Source organism: Mustela nivalis, assembly GCF_964662115.1.
Source record: "Mustela nivalis genome assembly, chromosome: 10".
Classification (NCBI taxonomy): Eukaryota; Metazoa; Chordata; class Mammalia; order Carnivora; family Mustelidae; genus Mustela; species Mustela nivalis.
The window spans coordinates 95,107,238-95,124,962 of record NC_139029.1 but is presented as its reverse complement, the minus strand read 5'-3'; the positions used below and the strand labels follow the sequence as shown (position 1 = coordinate 95,124,962).

At 45.7% G+C, this 17,725-nt stretch overlaps 1 protein-coding gene across 3 annotated transcripts in view; it reads left to right on the top strand.

Annotated features, from left to right (window-relative positions):
* Positions 1–1,255: 1,255 nt before the first annotated feature.
* The window catches only part of ACP6 (acid phosphatase 6, lysophosphatidic), a 17,873-nt gene continuing 1,403 nt past the window's right edge, over positions 1,256–17,725 (top strand). Inside the window, exons 1-9 of one of the 3 annotated variants that reach the window (XM_082685115.1) lie at positions 1,256–1,449; positions 1,703–1,944; positions 9,519–9,650; positions 9,770–9,900; positions 10,237–10,316; positions 12,951–13,038; positions 13,928–14,060; positions 15,066–15,166; positions 17,349–17,444. In XM_082685115.1, the coding sequence (XP_082541241.1) occupies positions 1,726–1,944; positions 9,519–9,650; positions 9,770–9,900; positions 10,237–10,316; positions 12,951–13,038; positions 13,928–14,060; positions 15,066–15,166; positions 17,349–17,444 (980 nt within the window). In that variant the 5' untranslated portion in view covers positions 1,256–1,449; positions 1,703–1,725. Of the gene's footprint in view, positions 1,945–9,518; positions 9,651–9,769; positions 9,901–10,236; positions 10,317–12,950; positions 13,039–13,927; positions 14,061–15,065; positions 15,167–17,348; positions 17,445–17,725 lie in introns of all 3 variants that reach the window. The other 2 variants (XM_082685116.1, XM_082685117.1) reach the window with 2 other exon arrangements.

Genomic DNA, 17,725 nt, shown 5'->3' with positions numbered 1-17,725 from the left:
TGCAGGGTGCAGACCTGGGTTGCCTGTCAATTCCTGCCGAAGGTACTGGCACCCGGATGCCAGTGTTACATCACCTTGAAGCTGCTCTGATGTGCTAAAACTCCCAGGGCTCCGGGCCCTTCTGCACAAAAGTTGTACCATGTTTCTGCTGAACTGTTGAGAACAGCTCTCTCTAACCACTGGGATTACATTTCATCACATGGGCTCTGAAGCACTGTTGTCTGAAACTCTTGACGCCTTATTTAGGCTACAGAAAAACAGTTTTCAGTTTGTAATCACATCAGGATGCACAGTAAGACTCTGAAGAGTGAGTCCGTCCATGGGCTAGGCTAGTGGGAAAGCTGTGACAATGTGCAGTGTTCCAAAATGATCCTTTCCCCACAGTAGGGCATTCATAACATTCTATCTTGGTGAACAAGTTTAGAACCCGGGCAAGAGTTGTACTCCATAATTATGTTTTATGTTGTCTTTAAATTTGGTCCAGTTTGATCCAGGACTAGAATTTAGAAGGTTTTAAGAACTCATTAGAGGACATACATTCAGACTCTTTTCACAAATGTCCCTCCTCTCAACCTGACCTTTGCCTTCAGATAGGCATGGCTGGTTCCATTGTGCCCTGTTTGTTGCAAAGATCTGGAACGCAGGCTTCAAGCAAGCCTACACACAAGAGAAACCAGACCAACAGGCACCTATGGGTTGTTTAGTCACTAGACATCCACAGGCAAGACCTGGATTTTTCCACAAGAAATACTGTGGATATGAGTGAACACATCAATGAGCTTAAAGTTCTACATGTTTGCGACAGTTTAGGCCTCTTTAAACTTAGAAGGGGTGTAGTAAGTGAAGATTAAATATAAAATGCCTAGTGCTGCCCTTCGCAAATAATCATCACTCGGTAAACTGGTGTTGGGGCTCTTAGCTTCAGCGACCTTCCAGGACTTCAAGAAAATCTACACACCTTAAATTACTCCCCTTTGCCACTCAGTTCTACCCCAGTCTTCACTTGTCCTACCCTATGGGCCAGGGAAACTGGCGGATTCAATCCTACTACATTGGCCACCAGTCCTTGACTTGCCCTGCTGGTGCTAAGAAGCGCGGTCCACTGTCCCTGGCTACAAAACACACCTCTAAAGGGAGCGGGGGGGGGGGGGGGGGGAGCAGTGGAGGCGGTGTCCGCCGCGCGCAGCCTTGTGGGAGTTGTAGTTCTCAGAACTCAGACTCTCCAAACAGGCGTCGCCGCGGCACTCGTTTTCCCATGCTCCCATGCGCGGATCCTCTTGGGACGAGTCCTTGGGTGGGGGAAGAGGTGTGTGGGAGCTTGCGGACAAAAAAGTGGAGCGTAGTCGTCTGTGTTCGTGGAGTCTGCGGCCGAGGAACTCAGGGCTGGTTCCCGTCCCTTCGGAGCCCTGAAGGCCAAACTTGGATTCCAAGTTTAAGGTTCCCCAGAAGGTGAAAGATTCGGAGCTGAGCTTCCCCCTGCCGGGTCTGCGGCGGGAGCGGCCAACCCCGACCCGCGTTAAAACTCCCAGGGAGTCCTCGCTTTCCCCACCGCCGCTTCTCCCACCACTCTCCCACTTGGGGGTCTCCCTTAGGGCCGGGAGTCGCTGCAGTCGCTGGATGTGCGCTCCGGCGGGTTCCCGGGAACTTGGGGGCGGCCGCTGAGCCCCGGCGCGAGCGCAAAGTTTGTATTCGCCTTCTGCAGCCTCACGCCCGGGGGCTTCCACCATGATCGGCGGTGTGTTCAGCGTGCGCATGTGGGCGCCGGTGGGCTTCCTGACCTCGCTGGCTTACTGCGTTCACCAGCGGCGGACGGCCCGCGCCGAGCCGCGCAGGGCGGAGAACCAGCATCCCGTCGACCGGAGTCAGCTGGAGTTGAAAATGGTGCAGGTCGTGTTCCGACACGGGGCTCGGAGCCCTCTCAAGCCGCTCCCGCAGGAGGAGCAGGTGAGAGGTTGGCCTGGGCAGGGGTTGGTGGGGGCAAGGATGGTGGTCGTGGTCGACCCGGGCAGACCAGACAACCTGAACACTCAGATTTACCCTCACTGAGCTGGATTCTGGCAGGGTCCAAACCAAGGGAAAACTGCAGTAGCCAATTCCGCCCTCAGCTCTTGAGCAGAAGCGTTGCTGGCCTGGTACTGCTAGCCCTCTTTCCTCTTAGGACCCTCCATGTGTAAGGCAGCCCTGGAACTTCCATTTGTGGCCTTGATGGCTAGCTATGGTGTAGCACAGCTGGTGACACTTAGGTGCTTATTAAAGCGCCCAGGGATCTTGTTAAAGTGAGGATTCCAGTTCAGCAGGTGTGAGGTAGGCCTGAGATTCTGTATTTTAACAGATACTGGGGTGAACTTGAGAACGAAGGTGTAGTGCGTTTCTGTGTGACTGTTTTGAAGGTTGTCAAGAATTGCAGGAACCTTTATGGCAGGAACCAATGTAACTGGGAGCAGGGGTCACAGTGGGTAACAGAGCTCAACACCTTTGGAAACAAATTTTTACAGCCGCTTTCTCTTAGGGTTTGCTGGAGACCATTTGAGATCCCTTGAAGGCTGCTTTTTTTTTTTTTTTTTTTGTAGTAAGTGCTATATCTGGGGGCTCTCCTTTTCTATTTTGGGTTTCTAAAACTCTTGTGGAAGGGATTTCAGGTAGGTAAGCATTTTTAATTGGCTAGTCTTGTGGCTATAATGTCTTAAAATCTACCTGATTTGGTCAGGATAATTATGATTAAAACACAAATAATTAGTTTTTTTCAAGTGATTAACCTTCCTGGCTTTGATTTTTGGGGAGAAGCAGTGAAGGTCTCTGACCTTTGATACCAGGCAGGCCTGTAATTGAAGAATTCTGGCTTCCCACTGAGGATAAAGAGGCAACCTAAAATCCTCAGGCCCCCTGACTGTAACACTTAACTGTGGAGTGCTTTTGCATTATTAGTCCTCCAGGTTAATGTTGGAGCAAGTTCAACAGACCTCTAAACCTGTTATTTGGCATACTTTTCATGATCATAATTGGTTTCCAGAAACCCTTAGGATTGTGTTCTCACACTGTACAATGGAAAATCCAGCTTTTAAAGCTGGTCAGACATGAACTCAAACTTGTAAAGGTCTTACCACATAAATAAATAAATTTTGTCAGGCAGTTAATTCCATTATCAGATTTCTAGTTAGTCTTTCTGAATGGCTCTACCACTTTCTAGTATTGGAGTATCTAGCATCCACTTTTTGGTATTGGAGTTTCTTTTTTCCTCTTCCTTCCCCCACCCCTCTTCCTTCCTTTCTTTTTGATGCTTTTTCAATCTCTTACTCTGCCTTTTTGTATTGGGTCACTAAATTTTCCTTACGATTTTTGTACATAGCTTGTCTCATTTGCACTCTCTTCTCCATTTATTCTTGTTACAGAAACTGGAAAATAATATAGAGGTAAAAGACTCATGTTAAAAAACAAAGTTATCAGTGGTAGCAGGACAATAAAAGTCTGAATGTCTAGGCTTAGACCTAGTATATATATACTCCCTTAAGGGGCTGAGAAAGATTTAGATTCTTACAGGACTTTATCCTGAGCCGGTATATGTGTGATGGGTACCTTCTGCCATTATGTTGGAAGGGGCAGTTTGTAGCTAAGATAGAATGCCATCTTCATTCATCTTCTGTCTGTGTAGCCACAAAATAAGAAGCATCTGAGCCCATGGCCTTGCTTTGCAGTTAGGGAAGGCACATTACCTCTCCTGCCTGTTCACATTCTCAGACTTCAGGCAAATGCATTAGACATCTTTGATTATCTCCTAAAAGTTGTATGCATAAAAGCCGGGGGTGGAACCAAGCCTCTTTCAATTTGGGCTGTGAGCAAGTGTCATCAGCTTCCTGTAATTTGTTTCTGGATGTTTTCTCTCCGATTTTCTTTTCAAGATCCAGTTTGGTAGAGGTTGTTACTGGGATTTTCTAATCTGCTTCTGCTATTAACTGTAGTTAGAAGGACTACCTGGCAACAATTCTGAAACTACAACTGCCTTTGGTAGATGTCTCCAGACTTGTGACTGGTTTATAGATGAAAAAAAGTGACAAGTCACTTCATTCAGTTATCTCGCAAATCTTCAGAAAGTAGCATTGTCTAAAATTAGATTTTTTAAAAGTTTTTAAAATTTATTCATTTGAGAGAGAGAGAAAGAGCACAAAGAGAGGGGAGGATCAGAGGGAAAGAGAGAAGCAGACTCCCGTCTGAACAGAGCACCTGACACAGGACTCAATCCCAGGACCCTGGGATCATGACCTGAGCCGAAGACAGATGCTTCACTGGTGTCTGGTGTTAGCCAGACAGGTGTCCCTAAAATTAGATGTCTTATTGAGTTGTTTTCTTTGGCTTCAGTGGCAGTTGACTTGTCTTCCTAACTTGCTTGGGAAATAAAGCTCTGGAACTTGATTGGCTCTTTTTTCTGATTATTAGGTTAGATCCAAGTACACATTGACAAGATAAATGAGGCCCTACTTTCAGAGTTTCTTCAGCTCACCTCTAGGCAAGATGGCCTCCAACTTAGGCAGGTTCCTCAGTTTTTTATAAAACAAAGTTCAACTTAGCTCAACTCCACTATTGATAAAGGAACTTGGGTTCCTATTTACTTGATAATGTAGGCAAGGTGGAAAGTATATTGACAGTCTTACTGTTACTTAATACTTACCCGAAGCTCAGCTAAGAAGCAGTATTCAGGAAGCAGTGCGTGAAGGATATGCCAGTGGGTCCATTCATTATTCTAGAATAGTGTTCTTGTTCTTGGCAGGACATTGGATTCAACTGGGGAGCTTTAAAACGCTAAGGCCTAGGTCTCCCTCCTAGAGATTTAATTGGCCCAGAGCATGCAGACATGGCAACAGCCTCTCTGGTGAATCTTTAGAATTATCTGGACTAGGTAGCATTAAAAGAGCTGAGGCCCCACCCCAGGAGATCCAGATGTGATGAGCTCAGGATGGGGCTCAGGCATTAGTTTCTTTTTAAAATCTTTTTTCATGATGCCAGTGTGCAGCCAAGGTTTAAAACCATTGCTTTATTCTAAAATCTACACCCAGAAGGGTTTTGCTTAGTTTTATGTAGGTTTTTTTCTTTTACCTTTGGAATGTGGCATATCAATCCCAGTATAGTATTGTCTTCACAGAAATGTGCTTTGGTGAGATCCCATCATTCTGTGTTGAGGAAACTGAGAAACAATCCCACAGAACTCATTGCTGTGATACTTCATTATATTACTCTATCCTCCCAAGGACCCTTGGGAGGAATTTGTCTGTTAGCATTAGAAATGGTGTGCTTCTCCCGAATAGTTGTCTTGCTTTTATCTTTAGGCTTGTCTAGCTGATCGAGTTTCTGCTTTACATAAAAGCCAGAAGGCTTAGTGCTGAATCTTTGGCCCACCTACAATTAAGCATAAGGATCTTTATAGTCTATGTTTTGGAGATACATTATTCTTATGTCCAATTTTTTTGTCCCTATACTTGTTTGCTTTTGTCTTTCTCGCTCACCCTGAATTGGTTGTTTTACTATATTTTAGGTCTTGCTATCATCTACTTTATGTTCTTTTAAAAATGGGGCATAAATAAGTAAGTAAAATTATAAAGTTAGCCTTTGCCACTAACTTGGAAGCTGAAGAGCCAGAACAAGAGTGAGAGTGTGTATATGGGGTAGACACCATGTATAGAACTGGTGTATCATCTGTTAAAATTTTGAAAACATGTACCGCAGATTTGACATGACCTAGATTTCCAGGAGTTATCTCCTGGGAAACAGCAAAGATCCTCTGTTGACTGATGTCCTTAACAAGAGGAGATTTTTCTCTCTCTCTTTTCTTTCTTTCTTTCTTTTTTTTTTTTTTTTTTTAAGATTTATTTATTTATTTGAGAGAGGGTATGAACAGGGAGAGGGGCAAAGGGAGAGGGAGAAAGAATCTCAAGCAGATTCTCTGCTGAGTGAGGAGCCAGATTCTGAGACCATGACCTGAGCCGAAGTCAAGATTCAGATGCTTAACCAGCTGAGCCACCCAGGCGTCCCAGGAGATTTCACAGTGAGGCTGACTAGGCCCTGTGGACTTGGTGTGAGGACCTGGACTAAACACTGGACTTACAAGATTGGATAATTCAGCATTGGCTGTAAAAGAGATATGCTGAAGAAGAGTAAAAAGAGATTCCAATTATGGGAATACGCTAGAAGCCCTGGGAACATAAAGGAGGTACCTCAAACTTAAAATGTCCAAAACTGGACTCAGCATGTCACCTGTCTTCTGAGTTGGTCTTAGTTTTTAGGATGTCTTGTCACCTTAGACACCCAGGCTTAAAATCAAAGGAAGTTTTTTCTTTATTCTTTCTCATTCACCTACCAACATAGGCCCCAGATAAAATTTGATGGACTCACTTGCCAGGTTTGACTCACATGTCTTGCATCTACCCCTTCTATTCCTACTGCCCTAGATGAGGCCTTAGGCCCTCATCAGCTCCATTGCAGACATCTTGAAATTGGCTTCTGCATCAGTCTTCCCATTCCAGTAATGATCTAGGCTGTTGGTTTTCAAACTGTTCTTTGGAGCCTGTAATCTAGAGAGATGCCTAGTGGCTGGGGCTCTGTACTCCCACTCCTACTTCAACTGGAGGAACTCCATTTTTTGGCTTTTTATATGGAAAACTAAAGTCAAATTCTATTTGGTATTTGCTAATGAAAAAATCTGAAGGGGCACCTGGGTGGCTCAGTGGGTTAAGCCGCTGCCTTCGGCTCCGGTCATGGTCTCAGGGTCCTGGGATCGAGTCCCGCATCGGGTTCTCTGCTCAGCAGGGTGCCTGCTTCCTCCTCTCTCTCTCTCTCTGCCTGCCTCTCTGCCTACTTGTGATCTCTCTCTGTCAAATAAATAAATAAAATCTTAAAAAAAAAAAAATCTGAAAACTGCTCCCAGGTTGAGGCAAACCAAACCACTTCTTTCCTATATGCATTCTTCACCATCTCTGTTTTGCTCAAACTTCTACTGATTTTGGAATTCTGAATACCACCCTCTCCTTACCTACCTCTCATTCTCAAGTCCACATCTTTGCTTGTCTAAATCCTCTTCACTTCAAAGGCCATTCTTTCGTGAAACTTCTTGAATTCCCAGCCAGGAGAGAAGGTCTTTCTTGTCTTTGAGCTACTAGTGGTCTTCATCTGGTTTCTTGTAGGACATAGTTTATTTTAGTGCTATCATTTATATTCATAGCTCGCTGTTTCTACCGACCTAAAAACCCAGAAAAGGCAGGGTCCTATTATCTCCGTCTTTGTGTCTTCCACAAGGTCGGGAGTTGTTAATTGTACCTACTGTGTGCCAAGCCCTTTGCTAGGCTTTCAAAATGCAGGAGTAATAGACAACCTCATCTCCGTTCTCAGAGCAGGACTACTGAGCAGGACAGACTAGTAGTAAAGGAACTCTTCTAATCCAGTTTGGTAAAGGCTACCAAAAAGGGCCACTGAGGCTGCATTGAGAGCGTGGGACATGGTCACAGCTTCTGGCAGCATTGAAGCCATCTTGTGGAATGAGCAGAAATCTTTCCAGATGAAAGGAAAAGGAAAATTTCACGTAGAAGAAACATGCGGTTGAAAGGCCAGGAAGTGTGAGGATTGGTGAATTGGAGACAAAGTTATATGGTTAGAGACTAAGTCTGTAGGACTGGGAAGAAATGGTGAGGAGACAGAGGGAGGGGCAGAGGCCCTTGTGAGCCCTTAATGGGTTTATGCAGGGAAGTTATAGGATCAGAACTTTGAAAGGAGCCACGAGTAAAAGACAGTGGGAAGAAAGAAGGTCTGTGTTCTGAACACCCAATCTTCTGATATCAGTTGCTGTAACACCTGGCTGCAGGTGGGAGTGAGACAGTGCCTTTTGAAAGAATGGAGGGCTTCCTGAAAGGAACCTGGGATTCCCAGTGGTGCTCTTCTGGGCTGTTTCTGGGAGGGGCCAAGATAAATATGATGATCCATGACAGAGTTAAGTTTTCAGATGTTAGTTTTTTTGTTTTTTTGTTTTTTTTTTTTTTAAAGATTTTATTTATTTATTTGACAGAGAGAAATCACAAGTAGATTGACAGAGAGAAATCACAAGTAGATGGAAAGGCAGGCAGAGAGAGAGGTAAGCAGGCTCCCTGCCGAGCAGAGAGCCCGATGCGGGACTCGATCCCAGGACCCTGAGATCATGACCTGAGCCGAAGGCAGCGGCTTAACCCACTGAGCCACCCAGGCGCCCCAGATGTTAGTTTTAAAACAAAACAAAGTGGTGGGGGAATAGAGTTAAATATTATTCTTGTGATTTTAAGCGCTGTAGTAATTCAGATGAGAAGACAACATGCTAAAAGCTGGAGTAGTCCGTGATGGAAAGTAAGACTTGAGCTATCATTGGATCTTGAAGAGAAGCTGGATGGGCAGTAGGGACAGGAATCTATCCAAGCAAGGGAAGCAAGCTAAAAGAAGATGCAGAGGAAGCAATGAGTATGGTCTGGTTTGGAGAGGAGAGAGGCATAGTGACAGTACAGCTGGGGACAGGGGCTGGGCCAAGGTATAGAAGTTGTGGAAGGCCAGGTGGCCAGGTGTTTATCTCTTGAAACATTGGGAAAAAGCTATTGATATGATGGAAGTGGCTTAACAAGATTCATGGAGGGGGGTAGATAATCTGTGTAATTAGGTTTTACACTCTGACAGAAAAAAGAAGGACCTTTGGGAGTGACTTTTTTCTAGCCAGTGATCAACAGAGTCTAGTGCATGGCTGGTAAAGCAGTAGGGGAGAGCTGGAAGTTTTGAGTTTTGGGGCCTAGCAGAATTATGGCATCATTGTGAGTGACGTAGTATGTTGAGAAGAGGAGCTGGTATATGGGAAGAAGAAAAAACTTTTGTTTTTAAATTGAAGTCATCACATCTGACTCAATGAATGTAAGAGTTTCATGGGCAGTTGGAGCTCTGAGACCTGTGGCTACTGGTGATGTTTGGAAGCCATTATAGTACAGTGGAGCAGGAGCCACATTGCAAGGAGAAAAGGAAGATGGTGAAGAAGTGAAGGTTTCTTGGGGGCAACTACTTGTTTGAGAAATTGGATGAAAGGAAGGGAATTAGGTGGTAGTTAGAAGGGACATTGAGTAGAGCCTTTAAGGGTGGGGAGCCGTAGAAGCCTGCATGGGGTTGATTCCTAAAAAATTCTTACAAGTATATGCTCACTGAGATTATATTATGCTCATTCATTTGTTTGTTCATTCATTCACCGAGTGTTTGCATACCAGGCATTCTGGCCATTTCTCCCCTTTACTGCAGTCTGGGCTTCGTGCCAGAACAACATCTTAACAGTGAGTACTAGTGGAGCAATAACAGGACTTGAGCGAGGTTCGGCTGGAATAATCAATTACAGTCTTTTCTTCCCTTAATTGGAGCTAAAGTTTCTTTCCTTCCCATGGGAAAGTTGTGGGTGATTCCAGCTATGTCTTCCAGGTGGTGCTGGGTATTACTAAGTTTCAAGAGCCTTTTAAACAATGTGTTGTTTTTTGTGGTCACAGCAGGCAGAGTGGAATCTCCAGCTACTAGAGGTCCCACCCCAAACTCAGTTTGATTACACCGTCACCAATCTCACTGGTGGCCCAAAACCACATTGTCCTTTCGACGCTCAATACCGTGAGACCAAACTGAAGGTGAGCAGTGCTTCCCTCCTCTGGGAAGCCCACTATAAAGTTTCCATGGTTCTCTCTGGGCTGAGTTTAGCAGGCTGTGAGGTATTTTCGTTCTTCTTTATGTCTCTGCCCCACATTAGGGGGGCATGTTTGCCGGACAGCTGACCAACGTGGGCATGCAGCAGATGTTTGCCCTAGGAGAGAGGCTGAGGAAGAACTATGTGGAGGACATCCCCTTTCTTTCGCCAACTTTCAATCCAATGGAGGTCTTGTGAGTCACTCAAAAAAGGGGTGTTGCACCCAGTTTAAGGTCTTAAGCATGAGGAAACCCATACTGACCCCCTAGATGGTTCCTGTTCTCACCCAACATAGTTTGGGGCAGTTACCTTGTATAATAGGATCCTGTGAACATGTGGTTGATGGAGGTGACATTCATTGGCTTTTGGGTCCCTTGGGGCAGCCATCCCACAGAGAGATAAAGGATTATTCCCAGCCCCATAGCTCCCCCTATGTGATCTTAAAGCCTCCTAGGTGCTCTGTAGGATAGGGTAGTATATATACTTGAATCTTCCTTTTATGAATGTCTCTGCCTTTCTTTTTCTTCCAGCGTTCGTTCCACTAATATATATCGAAATCTGGAGTCTACCCGGTGTTTGCTGGCTGGACTTTTCCAGTGTCAGAAAGAAGGTTCGAGTTTGGAGTCTAGAAGTCAGCCCCTATCCCAGAGGACCTTTCTTCTTGCTTCCAAAGCCCTCTCCACCCTCTTCCTTGGTGCTGTTCCTTTGGTTTCTCTCCTGCACATGTGGCTTCCATGCTGTACCTACTGTAGTGGGCTGTCCCTTGTCTGGCCTTCCGCTGCCCTTGCCATCTGTCCTCCACACCTACAGTGATGTGTCAGCCACTCTGATGTGCCCGTGGCTCCTGACTTCTCCTCCTAGGCTTCTCCACAGGCTGCATGAGGCAGCCCTAGCCAGGTCTTGTGAACAGTGTTGGGGCTTTTTGCTTAGGTAAGACGCTACTGAAAAGGAAGGCAGGCAGGAGGGATACTTAGCTGGGACCCAAGCCTGCTGCTATTGCTCTGGTCTTGGTTATAATCCACAGCCTGACCCAGATGGTATTAACAGTATTCTGTTCAGTCTCGCCTCACTGAGAAGGTCTAGTGAGTTGGGGTTTTGACGTGTTCAACCCGTGAATGATCACAGCTAATAGTACTCAACCTTTCACCACTGAGGACCACATTTATTATTTTCCCTCATGGATCTTATGTCTTGAGGCCCTTTGACTAGCAAATGGAACTGCATTTTGTCATTTGTACTTGATTCAGATTTACATTTAATTGCCGGTCTGAGTTTCGTATCAACATGACCTCACCGATATTAAAATACTAAAATGGTGCCATAAGGCAAAGGTTCTTGCTTCACTTCTTTAGCAGTATCTCAAATAGATATAAAATTTCCGTCGGCTTTTAGAAAAATAAACTATGTAAAATAATAGAAACCTCCAGGCCAGAAGAGGCTGGCCTTACCCCACTCTGGGTTGCGTACAGCTGCCAATTCCTGCAGCAGTTGGATGCCGAACATAGACAGCATGTGTCTGCCGAACATAGACAACAGAGAGCAGAGTGTGCTGCCCTTACTTCCTAGAGGCTGCTGGACTTCTGAAAACTCTTCGCTTGCCCATCTTCTAAAAGGCAAATGTCCTCTCCTCAGAAACAGCGAAAGTATGATTGGAGTAGCAAAGCTGTTTCTTAGAGGCAGCCTGGCTTACCAGCAGGCCTCAAACTGAGACTGCCCCAAATTCCCAACAGGGAGGGAAGTGGTAGCCTCACTAGCCACTGGACCCAAACATCCTGGGACTCTAATTTGACCGTGTATCAAACCTTTTTTTTTGATTGCTTTGTGTATACTAACCTGTTTCTTTTTAATAACCCTATGAGGTAGGTAATATTATTCCTAATTTACAGATAAGAGAATTAAGGCACAGAGAGGCTAAATGACTTTCCCAGGGCCACAAAGCTGGTAAATGGTGGAATAGGGATTCAAACTCTGGCAGTCTGGTTCCAGAATCCATACTCTTCACCTTTATGCTGTGCTGTTCAGAGGACACACATATTTGGAGAGGGCCTCTGGTCATTTGCTCAACAAAGTGTGTCTGAATTTTGATATTATGGTAAAGTTACCATATGCTACTGGAGTTTTAACTATCAACAGTTGAGAACAACAACTCTTTGGGGTTTAGATTCACCACCCCACATACTGACTTCAGTGAGTTCCAGAGAGCTGCTCATAGAAGTTCTTTCTTTTGCCATCAGAGATCAGGCTTGCTTTGAGTGGAAAGGAAAGCTACCACAGGCCCTTGCCATATCTGGCACAGAGCAAAGCATGGGAAGGTGTTAGAGCACCTTGATGGGAGGGGATAAAGATACTTGTAAGCTCTGAGTAGCAGCAAGCTACTAGAAGGTATACAGTTGACCTTTGAACAACATGGATTCAAACTGCATGAGTCCACTTACACACAATTTTATTTTTTGATAAATACAGAACTACAAGTGTATTTTCTCTTCTTAGGTTTTTCTTAATCACACTTTCTTTTCTCTAGCTTACTTGATTGGAAGAACACAATGTATAATACATATACAAAAGATGGGTTAATCACCTATTTATGTTATCAGTAAGGCTTTCAGTCAACAGTAGGCTGTTAGTAGTTAAGTTTTTGGGGAATCAGAAGTTATATGTGGATTTTCAACTGTTGGAGGGGGAGATCAGTGACCCCAACCCTCAGTTGTTCAAGGGTCAACTGTATAAGAAACTTTGTAGCCTAATGTGTGTCTCTTGACAGTTCATCTAGAAACCTGGCTTTCCTTTTGGGCAAGGCTCTGAGGCTGACAGGTCTTGTGACCTTATGGTCACCTTTCTTACATTATCATGTGCTGAGTCATCGTATTGGTCTAGAGGATTGGACTTTGAAAAGCAGGAAAGTCACCTAGTTCTGATAGAGTTGGGGATAGCCTGTTCTTTGTTAGAATGCCTGAAGGCAGGAATCTTTGGGAACGGGTCAGGAAAGTGCCAGTCCGATCCAGGTCTGGGCCTGCTCTAGTCTATATGTGGCCCAGTAGGAGGGGCTGTGCCAGATAGAACAGGCTGCTTCTTGCTTTCTGTCTTTCTCAGACCACAGGAGAGCTCCTGTTGGCAAGGCCAGGGCATGTTGAAGTTAGTAACCTGGATGGTCTGCCTCCTCTAGCAGAGAGGAGAAGACAGGGGTGGGGATGCTGGGTGAACAAGCTAAAGCCTCTTCCTGCCTGTGATCCCACCTTCCCTCCAGGACCCATCATCATCCATGCTGATGAGGCAAGCTCAGAAGTCTTGTACCCCAACTACCAAAACTGCTGGAGCCTGCGGGAAAGAACCAGGTAACTGCCCTGGCACCTTGCTCACCAGTTGGGGACAGACAGCCTTTTATTCTCGCTGGCAGCCTGTGCCTGAACTCAGGCCCTGCCGAGGCTTACCAGGTTGGTGGATAAGGGTGGGAAGGATTGCTTTACATTAAGGCTTGACCTTGCTGTCCGGGAAAGGAAGAAGCTCCTGTTCACAGTGACAAGCTCATAGTGAAGGTGCAGCAAGCTCTCTCCAGCCACATCCCGGGCCGGAGAGATGGTATGTATAGCCTGAGCCCGGTGTGCCTTAGAAACCATTGTCCTTGTGACCATCATGGGCTCAGAGAGGGCAGATGAAAACACCAACAGGTTAAGTAAAAGGTGATTAAGTCAGTGGTTGGACTACAAATCCATATTGGCAAGCAGAAGACACAGATTTCCCCTCTCTTACTAATTTGCTGCCTTGCAGAAGAGATTGGTTTGGACTGATGACACTTTTCAGTGTTAAGATATTTCTGGGCCACCCGAAGTATGTGTTCCACAGGAGAGAGAGAAGGTTGTTTGCAAGCGGACCTAGGCTGCTGTTGTATTGTTTTTGGTAGAATGGAAGAAGATGCTAGAGTGGAATCTGGAAATTCAGGCTTTTATTCTGGCCCTAGTCTCTGCTATCTTACTTTCTTTCTTTCTTTTTTTAAAATTTCTTTTCAGCGTAACAGGATTCATTGTTTTTGCACCACAGCTGTCTTACTTTCATAGGTCATGTGAACTCCTAGAGCCCCAGTTGACTCGTATAAAATGGGAATACCAACTAACTCCAATGTTTTGTTATTGAGGAATGAATGAGATCCCAATTGATGAATGAGATACGCTTTGTAAACTGTGTATTACTCTACAATATACAGGATTACTTTTTATTTTTTTGCAGAGGCCGGAGGCAGGCTGCTTCTTTGCAGCCAGGAATCTCAGAGGATTTGCAAAAGGTGAAGGAAGGAATGTGCATCACCAGTAATGATGGAGTAGACTTCCTCAGCCTCTTTGACAATTTGGCTGCTGAGCAGGTTGGATAACTGTTCTCCTCCAGCCCCTGGGGGTGGGGGTGGGGGTCAGGCATAGGCACCTAGGCAGGCTGGCTTCTGAGTTAGAACTGGATAGAGGGGAGTGGGTGGAGACTGCTGTGGTAGGACTTATAAGTGGAATGGCTATTGGAACTGAGGGCTAGGCCACAATCAGGGAGGAGTCCTCATTTGGTTAGGCGCATGGATATTTAACTCTAAATCACAATTTCTTAAGGCATGTTCTCCAGAGTACCGGTGATGTAAGTGTGAATATTTTGGGCAGGCAGGGGTGGGGTGGGTGACGGGTAGCGGGGGTTGCCCGAAAGTTTTGGAATCCGTATTATATCACTTTTTGGAGAGTCTATATGCACTGAAGCATATTAAAGAATCTAAGCAGTAAAGAAAGCTGGACAGTCTTTAAATCTATTTCCCCCAAACTTACTTAGCCTAGAATCTTTTTTCATCTAATAAATATTGAAGACCACACGATGTGAAAGTCTTCTGCAGATTCAAAAGCCAGACTCCCAAAGGTGCAGTGTAGCCTGGATCCTCCTTCCCTCTCTTGTCAGGATGACAGTGTGCCCTGAAGGCAGAAGGGTCCTGTGCTTGTGGGTAAAATAGGAATACGGTTATAAGATGAGGGGGTTTATATAAGGTATTTACGTGGCATACTTTGTAGAAAACCATTTTGGGGAAGATGAAAGTCGTGTAGAAATTTATGAATTCCTTACTCTATATTTTATTGTATTTTATGGTTTTAAAAAATACAGATGTTTTAAATAGGTGGGGAGCCATCAGAAGGGGAGGAAAAACAGCTCTTTTTCTCCCCCTTGAGCCTTCAGATCTCTAGGAATTGCTTCAGAAGGGCCTTGGGACGTAGCTTTTGGAACTGTTAAGTCCCTCCCCAGGAGAAGATAGGCCCCCGAAGGTTGTATGAAAGACAAGCAGCTGCCAAGCGCAGTGAGCGAGAAGTGTTTCTTTGTAAAACTGTCCCCGTGGTCCTTTCAGGTGCACAACCTCCTGAGCTGCCCCACGCTGCAGAGATTTGCACGGATGATTGAGCAGAGAGCAGTGGACACAGTCTTGTACGTTATGCAGAGGGAAGACAGGTGAGCAGCCTCGTCAGCCACCCGCATCAAATCATGCTTGTCCAGGCCTCTCAGCCTGTGGGCATGGGGTGGGGGCAGGGGGCGTCCCCTGGCCTGCTCACACCTGCCAGCTGGGTCTCTACCTGTGCTGAGGTAGAAATCACTATGTTCTGGCCTGCTGAATGGATACAGCACTAAGTCCTTAGCCTTTGGAGCAGGGACTGGTGCCATGGGGCTTCTGTTCGCTGTTATACAGAACCAGGAGCCACCACTCGGCTGAGTTTTTCTTAAATCACTGACTTCCTCCCCTTTAGCTTTACCTTTCAAAGGGCTTGGGTCGGGAGAGCTGATGGAAGACTACTGACTGCTCACTTTGTTCATCAGTCTACAGCTTACAAGGCATTTCCCTGATCTCGCTCCGAGGGAAATGTCATTATCCCTGACCACAGCTGAGTCTGCCTTTATAGATGAAGAAACGGCCTGGGTGATGCGGGCTTTCTCACCTAGGCTTGGCTAGCATGTGGCAGAGCTGGGACACAGACCAGATCTTCTGGCAGTCCTGTGTTTTTTATGTTGTTGGGACTTAGGGCTTTGTTTTCGGAAGGTCCGTTTCTTGTCTCCCAGAGGGGAGTTCCTCTCTTATCAAATGAAACAAAACAAAACAGAAGAAAACACGTTCTTTGATTGGTTAAGAAACATTTGGCTTGCACTTAGAATAGGTAAGTTGATAGAGGAGGCGATGGGAAAAAGAGGATCAGTCCGGGGGAGAAAAAAAGGATCAGTCCGGGGGAGGAAAAAGCAGCTAACATGTCAAGAATTTTCAGGGCCTGTACCATAAGAGTAAGATTAACCTCTGGCTGCTTCTCTCCTGCTCAGTGTCAGTGTGTCCAGAAGGCTCCTGCCATGCCACCCAGCTTGCGACTACTCACTGTGATTTTTGCTCCCTTCCTTCATCTGTTCTTGAAGTAGCCCCACCAGACAGACCTAAATTGTCACACACAGTTCTCCCCTACACACACACACAGAGCGTAGGTACTTTAAGCTTCTCGATCCACGCATTATCTGTTGCAACTATTCATCCCTGTCCATGTGGCACAGAAGCAGCCATAGACGACATACAAACAGCTGGGCACAGCTATATTCCAGTAACACTTTATTTAGAAAACAGGCAAGTGGCTTGGATTTGGACAATGGCCATAGTTTTTCTCCCCCGTGTAAAGCATTTTAAATAAGATCTGATTCTTCTTTCCATTTCGGTTAGCCCTGATTTCGCAAAACTGATGTTTCTTCAGGGACGAATTAGAAGGCCTCACAATGCCATCCCAACTTGGCCTGGCCTACGTACATTCTTCTGGAAAGTATATGTTGCATGTGCTTTGGTTGCTTACTCCTCATCCACTGCTTCAGCGTTCCTTGACTTAGAAAGGTTGTCCTTTATTTACCCAGTCATCATGAAAGAAGGATTGGTCTAAGCCGGTCATGATGACCCCACTCCCTTTGGTCCATGACTGGGCTCTGGGAATTCTGGAAGAAGTGTTTTCCTCATCTTTGATCAAAGGGGAGAGGCACCAAAGCCAAGCCTTTTGGATGCTCGCCAGCACAGCTCCCTGCTTTGTTTAACACTGGGATGACAGGCGTGGAGTTACGGTAACTGCCTTGTGATCCTAAGGTGGCAAAGCCGAGGGTGAAAGTGGCGAAGCCACAGCACCTGCCCTGCAAGTGAGTACTACCACTGAGCTCTGTGTCACACCACATAGATAAAACGGGTCCCTGCCGTCCAAACTCCAGAGAAGAGGGGCTGGTCCCTGGGAAGCAGAGTCAGAGTTCAGGATGCTCTTCCTTCTGATTGCTTGTCTAAGGGCCTTCTGTAATTCTTGGAATAATTAATTAATTAATTAATTATTGAAATAGCCTGTCCTTCCCAGCTTTGTTCTTTTATTCCTGGAGGCCTAGTTCTTCATGACTAATCCTGGGTACCAGTCCATTACAGCCGTGTTTGTACCAGGTCTGTGCCCTGGTGCTTTTGTTGTTGGAAGTCTCTGTGTGCACAGAACCCTCAAACTGAAGGTGCCATTTCTCCCCTTCCTGCCTGTTGCTGTCCCTCATGCATTTCTTGTCATCTTCTCAGCTCTTTCTGATTGGGCTTCTGAGGTCCTATATGCCAGTGCCCACTGGCAGCTCCAATGTTGTTTACTTGCCATAGGGAAAGCCTTCAGATGGCCGTAGGCCCACTCCTTCATATTCTGGAGAGCAACCTGCTGAAAATTGTGGACCCTGCCACTCCAGCAGACAAGACCAGGTACTGACACAGCAACTCCACTTTGTGCAGCTGAGGCCAGGTGGGGCCTCTGGCTGTGGGGAGGGAATTCTGGTTTTAGGGAGGGCAAGAACCAGGCTGACAGTGCAGTTGTTAAAGAGGCCAGGAGTCCCAGAGATATTCACAACATTGTTACCTTTCTTTCTGTGGCACCCATCCTACCATGGTTTGAAATTTTTACGTTAACAGGAAAAAGCCTGTATTTGTTTTTTTTCTTTTTTTTTTTTTTTAACTAACTGAACATATGTGAAAGAGTAGCTGAT